We start from the raw sequence: 17,515 nt of genomic DNA on the forward strand, positions 1-17,515 counted from the left end.
GAGTTTTCTCACTTTTACTCTTCCCATTCTCTCCCCCATCCCACCGGGGCGGGGGGAGTGAGTGAGTGGCTGCGTGGTGCTCAGTTGCCGGCTGAGGTTAAACCACCACAGCCCTGCTCTCCCCATCAACTCTGGTAATGAGGAGGAGTTTTCTGTAGTCCACTTGCCACCCCCAGGATGCCTTCTGCAAGGTCTCATGCTCCCCCTGCCACCACCGTGCCCAGAATATCTAATCTCTGTTCTCTAGGCTCACCGTAAAGAGTTCAGCTCACTCTGTGCTACAGGAATGCAAAGTAATGAACAATAGTTGTATTAGGTATGGGTAATGAATTGCATTTCTGCAAAGAGAAAAATAAGAGCCGCTTAATAAAGAGAATAACTTTTAATAGGCAGTTAAATTTTTTTTTCTTGACACACCATGGTAGTTTCTGAACAAATTTCGCGCAAACATATATATATATTTCACAATCTTTCTCTGCTTTTTTTCTACTGTCCTTTCAGTATGATGCAACATGCTACAAAATACCTTTGTTTTTTTTTAAATCAACATGAAAATCCACAATGATTGCTTTTTTCATAGGAAACTTCAGCAATCAGGAATCTGAATAGTTGCAGATGCCAACTAGTGTATTTTAGATGGCCTGACCTTTCCAAAGTAGGCATCCAAGACTCCTCTGCTCCTGAGCAACCCAAGTGATCCAGGAATACCTGAATGAACCACAAAAGTTCAGCTGCTGCGTGGAGGGCACTTGTTGGTTCCCCACCTTTTACAGAGCTTCATTAAAGGTTTCTTATGGTGCTGCTAAGACAGGATTATTAGACCCATCTAAGTGGAAATAAGAGCAACAGTCAAGCACAGGGAAATGAAGACTTTCCAGCTTCATGTATAAACATGAACTAACAAATCTGCTCAACCTCTTACCATGCTGCTAGGTAAGTTTTATTATTTCAGAGAGAGAAATTGCAGAGAGAAGTTCCTCAAAAGCATTGTATCAATAGGTGTCAAAACGTAGATCATCGTCCTGGCTCTTGGTGCTGCACTTTCACCACCAGTTGTCTTCTTTCCATTCACCAATAAAACAATGGAGGTTCTTGGCGCGCTACCAGAGTCAGTGGATTGAGACTCAGCAGATGCTCACAGTAATATAATTTTCAAACATTTATAATTCTAGAAAAGTAGGATACATGCAGGTAGAAGCACTACTTGATATTTTTGAATTGCCAGCTCTGTACAAATTAAGAGAGTCTGTGATTAGCACTTGAAAAACTCTTTAAACTTCCAGAGTTATTCAATAACCCACAGGAATCCCATGCATTACTCAGAACAGAGGGAAGAAGGTTCATCTGTAAAATTGCTTATCTTGCTGATACCCACTGTGCGCCCCAGGCTATATAGGAGACATCTTTATAGCACATGTAATGCAATTAGCCAAGGAACAGGTGAAAATAAACTATGCTGCCTGCTACATTATAAGGATCATATTCAGTAATTTACAGAACTTCAAAGAGCCTCAGTGCAAGGTATATTCCCCCCTTCACAGAAAAAAGCACACACTTCAGCATTTCACCCAGGCATCCCATTCCGTAAACATTTATGACAAGTGAAGTGTGTGCTACAGTGAGGAGTCTCATGGGAATCACTGAATTAATTTTCATAGTGGCAATTTGCCCAGTACTGTTTCAAGGGTCAGGCCCTGTTTGTATTTTGCTACATACAATTAAAAGAACCCTATCTACCCTAAGTTCAACAAAGTATGCTAACATATTCCTTCCTCTATGTGCAGAAAACGTTTTTAGTAACTACTATGCAAACATCACCTGATTTTTACATTCTCTTCAACCTTCTTGAAAGTTTTCCTGCTTTTACTATATGTGAAAATAATAAATACATATGATATACCAGTTATTAAGCCATCAAAAAATTACATGTCGTTCCAGAAGGGACAGGAGACACTTGAGATTTAGAAGTCAAGAGCTGGTCGTTAACGCAAGAGCTGGTCGTTAACGCAAGTGTCCTGCCTGGTAAAAAGCTTCAGCTACTCCACATTTCCTGTGGAACTGCAACTTTGGTGGGATGTTCCTGCATATTGTGATAAAACAGGCTGCTTCACATCTGAAATGACAACAGTATCTCAAGATTATTATTTCAGATAAGGTTGTTCAGGAACATAAAAGTAAGCTGAAATGGATGACATAGAGTAAATCCAACATGGGATAGACAACAAGGAGTAAATCCATTGTCCAGGACATTGTCCTGCATCCGCACCATCAGAACCGCCTCTGGGTTTTCAGTAATGTAGGCAAAATAGCATTCTGCTGCTCTAATTCAAGGGACAGAGAAGGTTATTTTGCCCTTACTGTTGGCATCAGGAAAGCTCAGTTTCATCCTGGGGGAAATGAGAATAGGACAAAACCATCAAAGATGTTTTGCAAAAGGGTCTCTCCACATTTCTGGTCAACTGGATCTCTCTCAGTGGAGGGTGATGGGACCCGTTCTAGAGGGGCTTCATCCTACAATGATGGTAGAAGGCCAGGCTTCGTCTGGGCCCAACATAGCTGCCTCTGTCCTGTCCATCCCACATATGCTGTGACACCTAGTTCCTCAGCCCATCCTTCTCCTCTACCTGGCTGCACTACCGTGGTCACACAGGGCCCTTCCCAGAGCCTACCCCTTTCCCGCAGCCACTTCCTTCTCCCACCCTCAGCAAAGGACCCCATTTCCCCACAAATGAGAGAAGCAACTCCATGGGAAGTGGAGATTGTGGTGCCTGAGAAAGCTTCGTACATGAAGGAAAATGCAGCGCCCACATCACAAACAGTGGGTTTCAGTGGTGCTCCGACAGTCTCTGCCCTGACACATGTGAGAATACTGTCCAACACCTGCCAGTTTTGCGTGTTAGCCACCAAGGATTTTAAGCCGTAATAAACCACCCCAATGAAAGTGCTTGCTTTTGCATGATGTGGAATGGACACAGATTTTTCACGAAACCAAAGGAGCTGAACATTTCTAGGTACCGAGTTCCTTTTTTTATAGGTAACTGCCTTTAAAAATCTCTTACTTCTCACACAAACAAAAAGAAAATTCACCTAGGGAATTACAACCAGGAAGTGCCGAACAGTTAAAGCCAAATGCTCTGCCTATAAAGGTCTACCTCTGCGAGGTGGCAGCTTCTTCAGTCCCTCGGTTTGCCTGGGACTCTGTTCGTGATGGTGTGCTGAAGCTGGGCTTTGTTTAAGCCATTGCTCCTTGAGGCTGCTGCCAACTGACGTCATTGCTCTTTTTGTTTTGCATTTTTAACCCTTTCGTTTAGTTGCATAGCACAGTACTGAGACTAACAAGTATTACCAAGACTAACAAACACTAATGTTACAGGACATAAGACAAAAAGCAATAAACTTACGTATTTATTGCTGAGGTGTGAAGAGTTGCCGGCTTTTATTCTTCCCCTGAGATGAGTGCTCTCCTAAGAAACAGAAAATATATTTACATCAGTTAAACATGCAAAGACAAAAGGACAAACGAGTCTAGCAGGAACACATCACCGACCACCGTACAACCTAGCCAGTCTCCTTGTCAGACTTACTTAACCAGCAAAAACTGTCCACACAATAGATTTTTACTACTCTCTCTGTGTTTCATAGCTTACTTCCCCTATGATTTGCTCTCAAATGGTGGGTTACTACCACAAAGTATTTCTAAGGCAGTTCTCAAGGGGTTAGAAAAGGCATGAATGTAATTAATTTTTAACTATGATTAGAACATTAAACTATAAAAAGAAAAAGACACAGCTATAAAATTAATTTTTGCCGATACCACTGACAGCAGCTCAGTTCCTCCAAAGCAGGAAAATGAACGTTTAACAACTTCAGTCAGGGATTACAGACAGTTCTCACTCCTCCTTCCCTGGAGAAGTGGAGCCGCTGCCAGCAATTATAGGCAGACAAATAAGCCTCCAGATGAGGACGTGTTTACAGTTGTCCCAGGAACGGCAGTGGGATTTCTTTGCGCCAGAGATTCGTACATGGAGATGAACAGGGAATGGCATCCCCAGACTGGACAGAGCCCCGTGGAAACAGGCACAAGGGTGGGAAAACCCAAATGCCTCCAGGAAACTGCCTTCTGCCTCCCTGCTCACCTGCAGGAGACAATTTAATGCCTGACACATACACGAGAGGCAAGAAAGTGATGTGCTACCTTCTAGCAGAAGCGAATACGTATTAAAAAGCTTGCATATGATCTATAGCCGGGGGTTGAAAACTGTAATACAAATTAGGATTATAACAAATTCACTGATTAGGCATTTAAATAATTAGCAGTCAAATTAAATAGTTGCACTCCTGAAGAAAATAGAAAAGACTCGTCAATGGTTTTCAGACAGCTTTTCCTGGCAGCAAAAAGTGCTCTTTAATTTAGTGCAGCCTTTCGGAGATGAGTAGAAAACTTGGTATCTAATGGGGTTCAATGAGAAACACTGAAAATTGTTCAACAATAACGTGCTGGAATGGAGTTTGCTTCTCAAGTGTTCAATTTTGGATAAAATTATTTTAAAAACATTATAAAGTGTTGCTAAGTTAGAACTTCAGAAGTTCTGATGATGTTAAATTTCAGCTAAAAAGACCTTCAGCAACTACTTCAATATTTCATAACATAATTTTTTAGAGAAAAGGAAAACACAAGTTTCTGGTAAAGAAAATGAAACATTTCAACAAGATTTATACATTTTTGGTAGGTGAAAAGTTTTTGTTAGATAAAAATTGTGTTTTGAAAAGCTAAAATAAAGTGAACCAGTTCAAATATTGTATCGTTTTGTACTAACAAAGGAATGAGATTTTCAAGAACTCTCATTTCTTTTTAATTTTATTTTTATTTATTTCTTCCTTCTGCATGTTTTTACTTTCCTTGCTCAATATACAGAAATAGAAGATTTAATAGGGCACGAAAGGGAGAAATTGGCAAGGTTGTTTAAAAAAGAAGGTGTAGGAGAAATTCATTGAGAAATATATTACCATGGAGAAGATAATATTCAATAGTTTGTTATCAGTTCCACTCTCAGCTGGTTTCCCTGCGTACGCTAGAAATCAGGCAGACTTACATGGAAGACTGATACTTTGCACCACAGGAAAATAATGTCTAAGGAGAGGCTCCAGAGCCAGCGTAGCTCCCTGGATAACATCCCATTGATGTCAACAGGCTTTGGATCAGAGTATGAAATGGGTGAGGCAGTGCTGGCTGCAGGAGGCAGACTCCTCGAGCGGTACCTGCCGACAGCGGAGGTCAGGACACGAGTGGTGAATTTGCCTTATTGCAGACCCTGAGACGGCAGCACACAGACACTCACATGCCTTATCCAGATTTCCTGGTGCTATACACATAATCCCTGGAAATAGTGAACTGCCACAAACTATTTTTGGGGTCAGTATCCCCCTATAATATCAATGATTGTCTGATGAGGATTTGATGCAGGCAGGGATGCTCTGCGTTGCTTTGCCACTGAACTCCCAAGAGGGCAGGAGCCTCCAAGAATTCTGAAACAAAACCAAGTTATCGCTACTCCATGGTTGCAAAAGTGTCTGAAGATATTCGCATTACAGGGTCTGTATCGTTAGTGCCAACTAGCAATTCCGTGATGAAAAGGATGACTATATACTGGAGAAGAAATGGTCACACAGATGCTCTCTGATAAGAGAAACAAGGGTAACACACGGGTTTAGATACAGGGCTGCAGTAAGCCTTAAGACTGCACAGAGAAGTGTCTAGAACAATTTTGGACTCTAATGGCTCAGCAGTTTGATGTTGTCCTAAATATCCAGCTGCAACACAAAGAGCAAATTAAGAAGAACATTCAGGTTAGCTGCAAATGGGAAGACAGTTTTATTGATCTCAAAATAGCCTTAACTGACAGAAATAAATTCCAAGACTGCAAAAAACCCAAACTTGCCCCCAAACCATCACCCACTAAAAACAGTACCTTGCTTCCCATAAGGGAAATGAAAAACAAATACTTGTGTTTAGTATTTTGTTAGAACAGATGATATTTTAATTGACTGAAGGAATTCTTTCACACCGAACTGTTTGCCAATGGAGAAAATACGCAGTGCAGTGGCGGTGCTCAACCAGTCTAGATGGATTACCTGCATGGTTTGAAGACTGTCGTCGAGAGAGAAAGGGTATAGTTAATACCAACAAGAGCAAAACTGCTGGACATCATCATCAGTGAAAAGTTGACTTTTGTTGATTCTGGGTTATCCATTTAGGGGAGGGTGACACACTTAAACTCCAGTGTTGCACACTAGGAGATGGAAGGTATCAAGAGAGACTTGAACCATCAGCTTCTCACAATATAGTTATACAGCATCTTGCATAAAGGTAACCTGGTATCGGTTGATCCCATTTGATAGGTACTATGGCAATAGTTTTCTGATAACGGGTTGAAAGTTCATTGCAGGTTTGTCTACTTTGATAAGTAAATGAGTGAACTGCAGAAAGTGGAGATGAAGGGAACGGGAAGAAAGTATTTGGTGCAGTTAACAAAGCACTGTCAACTGTGCAGCTGCAAGTGCAACGTGACCCCCTTTACCTGCGGTCCTGCCTTGTGACACCTCTCCTGATGGAGGAGGAGTTGTGGGCTCATATAGATTGGCAGAGGGCAGCGAGAAGCCAACCTCATATGTATCACGCACTTCTACAAAAACTGAAAGAAATGATGGACAGTTTGAGAAAGAGGCCTTAGGAAGAATATTTGGAAAATGAAATCAGATTGATACCGACATGGAAGTTTTAGTTGAGAAGCAAACCCTCCCATTAAACCTTTTATTCTCCCTCTCGCCCTCCGATGTTGCACCTGTTTGTTGATTTTTGTCTGCAATTGGATTGTAAACACAAAGACATAGGCACCATGAAGTCTCTAAACATTACTGTCTTATAATACAGACAGATCTGTAGTTAAACTGTCTGTTAGTTAAACTTATTGCCGCAGGAGGCTGCGGATGCCACAGGGGATAAGACATATTCATGGAAGTAAAAGCCGCTGAGAACTACAAAGCACCAAAGATACAACCTCTGGTTCAGGACATCGCCAAGCCACAGACTGCTGGAAGGCTACGGCGGAAGACACGTTACTGGACTCCTTCCCTATTTGTTATCCTTCCCTTCACGTCTCATGCTAGCCACCCTCAGTGACAGGACTTGAGGCTACATAGATCCAGGATCTGAGCAGGTACAGCTGGCTCCGATCATAGCTTCATAGCTTCAATATTAAAAGAGAAGGTGCTTTAGCAACTACTGTAATACAGCACCGGTCTTTCATATGCACAGCCTCCCATGTGGCACCCCTCAAACGCTTCTTCTGGAGCCCGGATCGCCGATTCACCCAAGTAAATTGGCAGTCTAGGCACTGGGCCTGATCCAATACACACTGCACACATCCTCCTCTAACACGCAGACATGCGTAAAAAGGATGAGGATAAGGAAGATGTAATAGGAAAAATTTTGTATTCATAACTCCTGATCCTTCAACATATTTGTTTTAAGTGTATGGGAAGTAGACTGAGTACACAGATACTGAGGACTCTGCAAATTTAAATGTTTAACCAGGAAAGTAATAGTACTTCAATGAAAACACAAGGTTTTCTTCCTAATTAAAATTTCACTTGTGCAGTATTTGATTTGATTTTTCACTCTCACAAATATACTCATTTCTGACTATTAATGTTGCATCCTGATGCCAGTATATGTGAATAAGTAATATGCACATAATCAGCTGAAATTACAGATTGTATAAAATCAATTTTGAAACTCCGAAACAAACATTTCTTTGTCTCACCTTTGTGGAAGGCTATTGTATTAATCTCACTGTAATTTCCACCCCCCCTCCATTTGATTCAGAATCTGAACATATTATTCAGAATACACATACACTGCAGAACATGATGATATAAAAGAGAGTTAACAGGTCATGTCACTATGAGTACAGAAAGTCTTTGACCTGGGCAAAGCCCTCTATGACATTATTGGGAAAGCTGGAAGAAAAAGGATATTAAAAAAACCCAGTCTTTGACATAAAAAGTAGGTTGCACTGCATCTCAGATTACATTGTCTGTAAGAAAAAATGAGTTGCACTGTTATTTCACTGTAATATCTGCTGCTGAGAAATTGCTCATAAGTGGCAATCTGGTTTGGAGCAAAGAATTAAAGCAAGTTTTTCATAAAATATGATTGCAGAAACCTATTTTTTATAAAAATATAAAACTACCTCTGCCGACACAGGAATCTAAATGTCTGTTTTTACCGTGCTGAACTAAAAAGAAAGAGGGGTGCATTACAGATGCTGGAGAACAGCATTGAGCGGGACCCAGCGCCTGGAGGCACTGGCTGGGTTTGGTGTGGGCCAGTGGGTCCAGCACCTGTGACGTGCTGCAGCTCTCCCCTGCCACGCACTTCACCCATGCCCCTGCAGACTGCTCCTTGCCACTGTCAGCAGGACAGAAGGTTCTGTACAATTCACCATGGCAGAGAGAGCATGTATGGAAACGTTCAGGGGAAGGATAGGAAGGCAATTGCTGCTGAACAGCCAGCAAAGGGTGACGAGATGGTTCCCCCAACAGAGGAACATCTCAGAAAGCCACAGGCTGGAAAGTTAGCAAACGCTCCACAGGTGAAAGCGCCACCTGACCCTCAGCAGTCTCTGATTGTAAGAGACTGCTTTAAAAACTCTTGCAAATATGCTCAGCTCAAACTGAATTAGAAATATAGAAGGAAGCATACGCTATTTAATGTTTTTGACTACAGTTTTGCCCAAAAGTCTCAGCTGGAAGTGTGTGCAGTCAGGTCTTTGTGGTGCGAGTAAACACAAACAGAATCCAGCCATGAGCTGCAAAAAGCTGAGAAAGTTTATTCTTCATTTTCTATGAAGAAAGAAAACACAACTTCAGGCCATTATACAATACAATGTTAAAAAAAATAGAGTATCAGAAATGAGAAAGAGAAGGAAAGGGAAGCAGGTACTCGATCTATCTCTTTGGTGTGAGGGGACCTTTTTCTATGAAGCAGCTTCTAGGTTTTCTACCTGCAGGGAAAAAAAATAAGACACTGAAAGTACAGCTCATAATAGGAAAAAGAAATAATCACATTATTAGGAACACCCGCTCTTACCACTTCTAAGCACTCAGCATGCCAGCAGACTGCTCTCTGCTGACCTGCATTGCTTATCTTGCAAGTGAGAGGAGGTTGGAAGGGAATTTTCAGTGACTGAGTGCCTCACCTAGAGACCCAGCTTCTTCAGCTGCTCCTAGAGGCATCCACCTGGATCCTAGACAAAATGAGAGAGAGATGAAACTACCAATGCGTGTTGAGAAACCCCATGGCCTGTTATGGAACCATGCCCCCTGGCAGGGGTAAGCTTCCCTGGGTTGGGCCCCTAATGAGGTAAAACCCGAAGATTTCTTACCTCCTTAAATGCCACGGTCCATGCTCAGATGTGCTCAGCATAATAGAAACAAAGGAGGAATAATCCTCTACCCCAGCTCCAGATTTGTCCCATTCTACCACAGCCACAGGCGGAATAATTAAACAGTCTCAGCATTTGAAGATTCATGGAAAGTGGTGATGAAGATATTGTCATTCAACCACATCATTTCAGAAGACCACAGGATTTTCCAGGTCCAAACCCTAGCACCACAGTGGACTGTCTCGTCAGGTGCTAAACTTCATGTGTATTCCAATGACCGAGGCAAGTTTTTGTGCTGAATGAGAACAAGGGTTTTTTTCTTTGTTCTGTGATGATTTTGGTGCTCAGTCACTATGTATAGTACAGTCATCAGCCTCTGACATCGAAGGCTAGGAATCCTCAACGCCTTTACAGAGAAGGCTTTGGAAATTGAGGAAGTCCAGAGGAATGCTGCAGGCACAAACTAGGGTCATCTCAAAAGTGACTGAAGTTATGGGGTCCAATTAATCTATGCCATGAAATCCCACATATCTTCAAGGTAGGTAGCTCATCTTGTGCAAGGGACGCACCCAAGAAATGTTATGAAAATCTACAGGCAGGAGGTACATCCAGTTGAAGAAGCAGATAACAGCTCTAAGGTTGTTATTACTGTTAACCAACAGCAGCTTTTGGAAGAGATATGGAGCATATGGCGAATGCTGGTTGGTCTACATCCTCGTTTCATACTATATTGTACTGCACTGCCATCTGAGAGTGCCTCTAGAGATTGACTGATCCCTTTCTCCAATGTGATTACAATTACGTAAAGGGTGTTTCACATGTGACAGGTCAGGTGTCTCCTCAAATATCCATGTTTGCCTGGTACATTTTCCCAGCTTTGTTTAGTAGCAACACTTGAATTTTCATTTGTGTCCACAGTGGGTGTCTTGGGAAGCTGTAATGCAGACGTGTACCATGGACCCTTCTCCAGCCACCTTCCATTCCAGGTGCCTCACCAAAATCTGAGCCACATCAGCTTTGACACATTTAATATCCTTTCAGCAAATTCAACACAGAACACACAATACCCCTAGAAGCCGAGTAAGTCATACCCTACCCTATCATCTCAAAAGAGCACACACTGGATAGAAAACCTGGCCTAATGAATCAGCTTATGCTAAGGTGCCAGGATTATACCTAACAACTCTGAAATATTATGTCACCTACCACATTCCTATGAGACTTTATATTGAATATTGAACTGGCGTGCTGTTACTATAAAGGCCCTTCATACATTTTACCTGCTCTAGAACAGGTACTCCAGGCAAGGGCCATAAAAGAAAATTGTCAAGTCATTACTCAGGTATCAATATTTCTATCACGCATCATTCATCTGTATGGAATAGCCTTACCCCAATTTCTATACCTCAACCTTTCTGTTACTGAGGAATTTCCATCCCTCAACATTTTTCATGAGTCCTAAAAGGTGATCAATACCTTTGCTGGTTTTCAGTGAAATATGCAAGAACCCTTACAGCAAAAGTTAGGTATGTTTTCAAGGTAGGCAATACTTTATCATTAACATCATGGATGGTGGTATTGATCTCTTAGTCATCAAGTAAAACCCTCCATCTTATATTCTTGGGAAACATATCTACCACTGACAAGCCAAACATGCTGTGGGCTATGTTGAATCCCAAATAAGAAATATTTTTGCAGGTAGATTTTCTAGAGCTCTGTATTGTGGAGGATCATTTATTATCCCTAGGAAGATCCACCCTAAATTTGCCTGTATAGTGAACATGGAATGGCTGTAGCAAATCCTGTATTTGCACATTAGTGTAAAACTTTTGAGACTATTCACTATCGTAAGCATTTTTATCCAAGTTGAGTTTTCACATAAGTAGCATGTACAGGCACTTATCTTGCACCAGGTGTTGCAGTTCACTGGCAAACGTGCATGAAAAATTCAGTGTTTAGTTTTGTCTGTTTGGTTTTTTACTCTACATCAATTCTCAACCAGTAGTGCCTTAGAGCTCATAAGCCATCAGCATCTCCATCTTTCTAAGAGTTTTAAAAAAATGAGAATATTAAAACTCAGTTTTACCTAGTGTTCCTGATGATATTGCTCGATTAAAAAACATTACTTTAGTCCAGGCTTAATTGAAGACTGTTTTCCTGTATTCTTTCATATTAATTGTAGGTATTTGAAATAATAGTCTTGATTAAATCTAATTCAACTATGCTTCTGAAAAAGGAGTCTTTCCTTTTTTCTTTTAATTTATAGTCAGAACCTAATTTTAGAAGTCCTAAAATAGGATCCTTCAGTAGTCAATGGACCTCCATAGGTCAGCTCATTCCAGTCAAGATACGTGTCCAAGACAGATGGGAGAAATAGCCCTTTGGACACATATATCTCTTTCAACTGACTATGTGCAGACAGATGGGAGAAATAGCCCTTTGGACACATATATCTCTTTCAACTGACTATGTGCAGACAGATGGGAGAAATAGCCCTTTGGACACATATATCTCTTTCAACTGACTATGTGCAGCCAGCTTAGTTTTTAGATAGATAAAATAAGGCAAGATTAAAACTCACCAAAACATTTGATCAAGATATATCACGCACAACACTGACACAGGGTTTTTCTAGGTTGCCTGCTTGAGCAGTTTGTAGGTCGTATCCTTATTTGGTTTGTATATATGGTTTTTACACATTTTTGAAACAATTACACAATATCAAAATCTCCTGTTTGGAATAATAAAAGTAAAAATTAAAAAAAACATAAAGTATACTTATAATTAAGCTTAAATTGAATACATGTCAAAGCAGAACTTTGTTGTATGTCTGCTTGACCTTAGGAGCTGAGCAGCCTATTGATAGTGAGAGGATGATGTAGGTCTATCTGTGAAATTAAGGCTGCTCTTGAGAACTTTCTAGTTATAGTCAAAACCTTTTGTAGTTTTGTTGGTATGTACAATCAGAGGCAGCTATAACACACACTTTCTAAATGGTTGGACAATGAATTCACCTTTTGATTGAGCTGGATTTTATGTGTCTAAAAAGGAAAAAGAACACCACATGTAAAGAGGTTTTACACAGTGCGATTGTTTTTGGTAATTGTAAGAGGGACCACGAGTCAGACGTTCCTCAAGTTTCTATCTGTACCGTAAGAAACACTTGCCTTTATGCCCAAGCTTTTAATGAAGCAAGTAAATCTTATTCAAATGGGCAGGCATCCTAACATATTCAAAAATACCTGTATGAGTGACAAATATTTCTGTAAGAAAACAGGCCCTTCTTTCAGAGTGCTTTTAATTTAAGAAGTAAAGTGTCTCTAAAAACCTGGGGGAGAACAGGACTTCCATTTCTGTGAAAGCATGTTTAATTTTGAAACACATAAAGATGTAAGAATTCAAGAGAAAATGGTAGCTAGTTTAAATATGAATGGTATTAATGAGAAGAGGGCAAGAATCTTGTCTTCTAAGTGGTTATGACTCATACCTTCCAATTATAGCATGCATACATCATACTTCAGTAAAAAAAGAATATCAAGCATCCTCTGGATGGAAGAAATTCAGATACTTGGTGAACCGGTAGCTGATTAACAGGCACCAGACCTCATCTTGTGAAAAAAACCAGTGAGCCTGAGTCTTTTCTCATTTACCCTGCTGTAGAACAGAAATAATTCTGCTGCTGCCAATGAAGTTACTTTATTGTTGAAACCGGTATGAGGGCAGAATCAATCAAAAAATGTCTATGAATTCCAGTTTCTGACTTCATTCACCTTTCAAAAAAATTACTATGATTTTAAATGTTAACATACACACAACTCCATACCCCTTAAAATAAAGCTAAAAATGCATTCCCAAAGACATATACTAAAAAAAAAAAAAACCATAAAAAAATTCCTGAATCACAAAGCTCTGAAGTGCAGTCTCTTAAGTGCCAAAGCGTAGTTTGCAGTTGCTCAGCAGCAGTGGGGCAGAATGATGCAACCTGCAATAGAGCATGTTCCTCCTCCCCCTCTAGCCTGCTAGCATCCTGCTCTGCGCCTGCAAGGCTGCAGGGGTCTTGCACAACTCCCATTTGTTGCAAGGGCTGCCAGAGCTGCCCTGTGGGTCTTTTGGATTGCGCAAAAGCTTCTGGGAATTGCAGAGAAGGCTGGAAAGTGCAAACTGTGCCTCGCCGGCAAGTAGAGGATAGTTCAGATCAAGTGCTGTGTTTCAGAGGACTTCTCGAGAATTTAGAGGAAAGGGGAGAGCAGCTATAGGGCAACCTCTGAAATGTCAGTAGGAGAAACACGTGGCCAGAAACCTTAAAAAAAAAAAAAAAAAGGGTTTTATACCTAAAAAAACAAAGTAAGAGGCTGTTTTTCCTGGAGGACTTCTGCAGATGAGGCAGGAGCAAAGGTGGGACCTACATGGCTGAGGAAGCGAACTGCAATGGGCGAAGGGGGGAATTTTCACTGTGAGTAGCTCTACCATGAAAGGTTTCATTTTTTTGTTTGTTTTTGTTGAATAGCTGGGAATCAGATTAGTCAGAATTTTGTTCTGCTTCAGTCTTATTTTGTGCTACTCTATTTCTTGCAGAACTTATAACTGCATCCATCTCTTAGCTTATATTGATGAGATTTTGCTTTCTTTTGGGCATGTTATCTATAACCTCTGTTCCTTTAGGTTTTATTACACATATTTTGCAAGAAACTGGATCAGTGAAGCACAGGACAGAGGAATTTGCAATGAGAGTAGGATTTTGAATGCAAATGGTGTCTGGGTACAGGGCTGACTGCTGAACACTGCCAACACCAACTCCAGCAGAGCCCTGTTTACATACAGTACTGACTCCCAAACCTTTTGGTCCCTGGGATATTACCGGTCCTCAAACTTCCTTGTATAGCCAGATCTAGCTGATAAATATCATGATCACGGTTACTCCTGAACATGCCTAGCTGTAGATCACTTACCATCAATGACGTTAAAAAATTATTTTCCCTAAGAGAGTCATACTTACCACTTCCAAATACTGATACCACACACAGTGCAGCTGCACTGCAGCTCTACAGGCTCCCAGTCTCGGGATTTGCACTGTAGAGGAATTTTTTGCAGTGACTTTGACCTGACAGGAGCTGAAGATGGTTCTACTATTGGAAATGACATTCCAAAATTGCTCCTCTCTGGGCTCAGAGAGACAGACATACACACAGAGGAAACACTCACCAGTCTCAGGAGAAGTTGTCTTCACAGAAAGAAGTTTGACTCCTTCTTTATCTGATTGGGCCCTGTTGAAGTCAGAAAACATTTAAGCAGACAGTCAGCATGCAGCTCAGCATGCGTGTTGGTCAGCCAAACAAAACTCTAAGATTATGATCCGGAGGAGGCAGCACCTATGCCAGTCTACACCGGCAGGCTTGAAATGGGCTTTGCATGGGATCATGGGTAAGTCTTGGTGGTGGAAAACACCGTATACCAATATCTCTGAAAACACCCTTCCCTTAAAATATGTAATAAATCAAGTTGCGTGTCTCCAGGTTCAATCTAGTGCTCCACAGAAGTAGTACATCTGGGGGAAAAGAGGAAGTAATCTTTTTTTCTCTGTCAATACAAGGCTTTTAGCCACGTTGAATTGCAAGAACCACCACTTCAGATGTCCAGGGAGTCAGGGCTAGCAAGTAAATCAGCAGTCCAAATGTTGCTTTTGGTCATGCAAAACATAGAGGCCACAGCCAGACTCAATGGCCTCTAGTATATATCTTCTAATGGATCTTTCTCGGTCTCACTCTCCTGAAACTCCTTATGCCAATACTGTTTTAACTGAGCCTCTGCAAATGGACTAGTGGAGAGAAGATGGGACAGAGGAAAATTAAATAATGGGGGACACAAGAAAAAGAAAGAGAAAAATAATCCAGAATAAAAGTCATTAAAAAGAGAGAAAACACGAACAAAAGAAGGGGAGTGGGAAAGGATGGGGGGAAAAAACAATCAATGGGGCAAAAATTGAAAAAAAGAGAAAAAAGATTGGGCCAGTTGGACCTGTGGCACAGCATAAGCCATTTCAGAAGGATCCCCTGCTAAACAGTTGAGAACCATCACATTTCTATCCACGCTGGAACAGCTGCTTATCATGCATACAGGTGTACAATAACTGCAAGCGCACCACTCTCAATAGGATATTTCTCTTTGGGGCAGCAACCGCTTATTATGTTTAAACAGAGAAAGATCAAAGAAAATCTCATGCGGAATCTGCTGCATTCACAAGTGCCCCATGATAGATCTCAAAGCAATGAAAAGACAGGATTCAACCTACTGTTCAGTGCCGTTCTCTTGTCTCTCTGGAAGAAGGAACAAAGTTAATATCATTTTGACTGCTGGAACTCGGTTAAGTAAACATTTAGACATAGCTATTGCAGTTGCTAGCAGAAGGCTTAGTTGTGATTTTCCAGTATTGCATTAAGTACATTAACACAATCAACCAGCTTGAATGGTAATTGGCACTTTCCTAGTTTGTCTTCCCAAAAGATAACCATGTCATCTATGAAAGTGAACTGATATTGCTGAAATCAATACTTCTGGAAACTAGGGAGAATCATATGTGACTTGCACAAGAGCACAACAGAAACGCATTTTTCCCTGCAGCTCCCAAATCCCCGGGTAGCTGGCACAGAGGAGGCGAGCATGCAACAGTTCTTGAGTACATAACTGAGCTGAAAGATACAGGGTGAGGGGAGTGAGAGAACAAGCTGTCAGACTGTACGCTCTGGGGGGATTTAACCTGGCACGACATCTGAGAACAGAGTCTGTCATCCCCACCGATGAGGAATGGGTTTCCCCCCAAAATGAATCATATAGAAAACATATTTTATTCTTATGTGCAAGTACGGGCAGATGGATGAGGTTGAGGAGAGACATCAGAGACGTGGAGCCGATTTTAGCCCCATGGCACTGGGCACAGGGCTCTCCGTCCGCAGGGGAAGCATGGTGGATAGACCTGAACAAATCCTGCAGAAAGCAACACAGATATCGACCTACTGTAGCTTCCAAATGAATTTGCTAGTACTGTGCCTGCTGGCACTTGTGCATGGGGGAGGCTGGCGAGGAAATGTTCTTCACCTCATATCTTTACCTCTTGACTCCAAATATTCAGTAATTTCCTAAGCAAGGATCACACCTTCCTCTGTTTATCTGGGTTTGGTTTTCCATGTCATTGGCTAAATTGGTTGCGACACTCTGCCTTGGTCTACAGCTTCAACACCCTGTTGTGATTTTATACTTCCAAGGCTTGGTGATTTCACAGTTGAAGCTCTGCACAGGTCTCCTAACTCATGCCAGCTCACAGGGAGAGAAAAACCACAGTCTGGATTCAGATCTGGGTTTTCTCTTAATGGAGAATTACACTTGCCTGTGGCCCACTCTTTGAAACATTTGGCAAACGGAATTTAATGGAATTACACCCCCCATTTTCTTAAGTATTTCACAGACAGCAGCAAAACAGATACTGGCTTTAGCTGATCTGTCAAAATGACTGTTTCTGAAAATACTGTTTGCTCAGGGATTTTGTGCCCAGGTGCATTATACTGTAACTGGAAAATTTTACTTCTATATGTATGTATGTGTGCGTGTGTGTGTATGTGTATATCAGATATTTCCTAAAAGAAAGCATTGATATTTCTTTGCCTGTATCTAGAACAGAGATAAAATAAATATGGTGATTTTGTTAAACAATATCTCCAAACTTAGTTTTCACTGTCTTTCTATCTGATTGACTGATTGTGTTAGCGCAGCTGTTTCTTAGCTCTTCGTAGCTGCAAAAGTGTGAACAAAAAGCTTTATGGCATTATATATTCTCCAAAAACCAGAGACATTTTTGCTCCCTCTGTTCTTCCTACTGATTTTGAAAATGAAGTGTTACTTTCCTACTTTAGGCAAAATACATTGAAATACAAGAAGCTTTCCTACCAGACTACTGCAACATCTATGGTTAAGGTAATCTAAAAAGACGCCTTTTAATTATGTGTCTAATATTAGTAATAAATAATTAATTAATAATTATTTTATTATTAAAAGAGATCTTTTAATAATAAAAAGCA

At 41.0% G+C, this 17,515-nt stretch overlaps 1 protein-coding gene across 2 annotated transcripts in view; it reads right to left on the reverse strand.

Moving 5' to 3' along the window:
• Positions 1-367: 367 nt before the first annotated feature.
• EMCN (endomucin) overlaps positions 368-17,515 on the reverse strand; it is a 56,582-nt gene continuing 39,434 nt past the window's right edge. The window contains exons 10-13 of one of the 2 annotated variants that reach the window (XM_009273553.1): positions 15,736-15,760; positions 14,649-14,710; positions 3,402-3,464; positions 368-2,113 (exon numbers count right to left, since the gene is read on the reverse strand). In XM_009273553.1, the coding sequence (XP_009271828.1) occupies positions 3,406-3,464; positions 14,649-14,710; positions 15,736-15,760 (146 nt within the window). In that variant the 3' untranslated portion in view covers positions 368-2,113; positions 3,402-3,405. Of the gene's footprint in view, positions 2,114-3,401; positions 3,465-8,944; positions 9,066-9,260; positions 9,309-14,648; positions 14,711-15,735; positions 15,761-17,515 lie in introns of those variants that run through there. The other variant, XM_019470582.1, reaches the window with a different exon arrangement.

The sequence above is a fragment of the Aptenodytes forsteri genome, unplaced genomic scaffold (assembly GCF_000699145.1).
Source record: "Aptenodytes forsteri isolate BGI_AS27 unplaced genomic scaffold, ASM69914v1 Scaffold93, whole genome shotgun sequence".
NCBI classification, from domain to species: Eukaryota; Metazoa; Chordata; class Aves; order Sphenisciformes; family Spheniscidae; genus Aptenodytes; species Aptenodytes forsteri.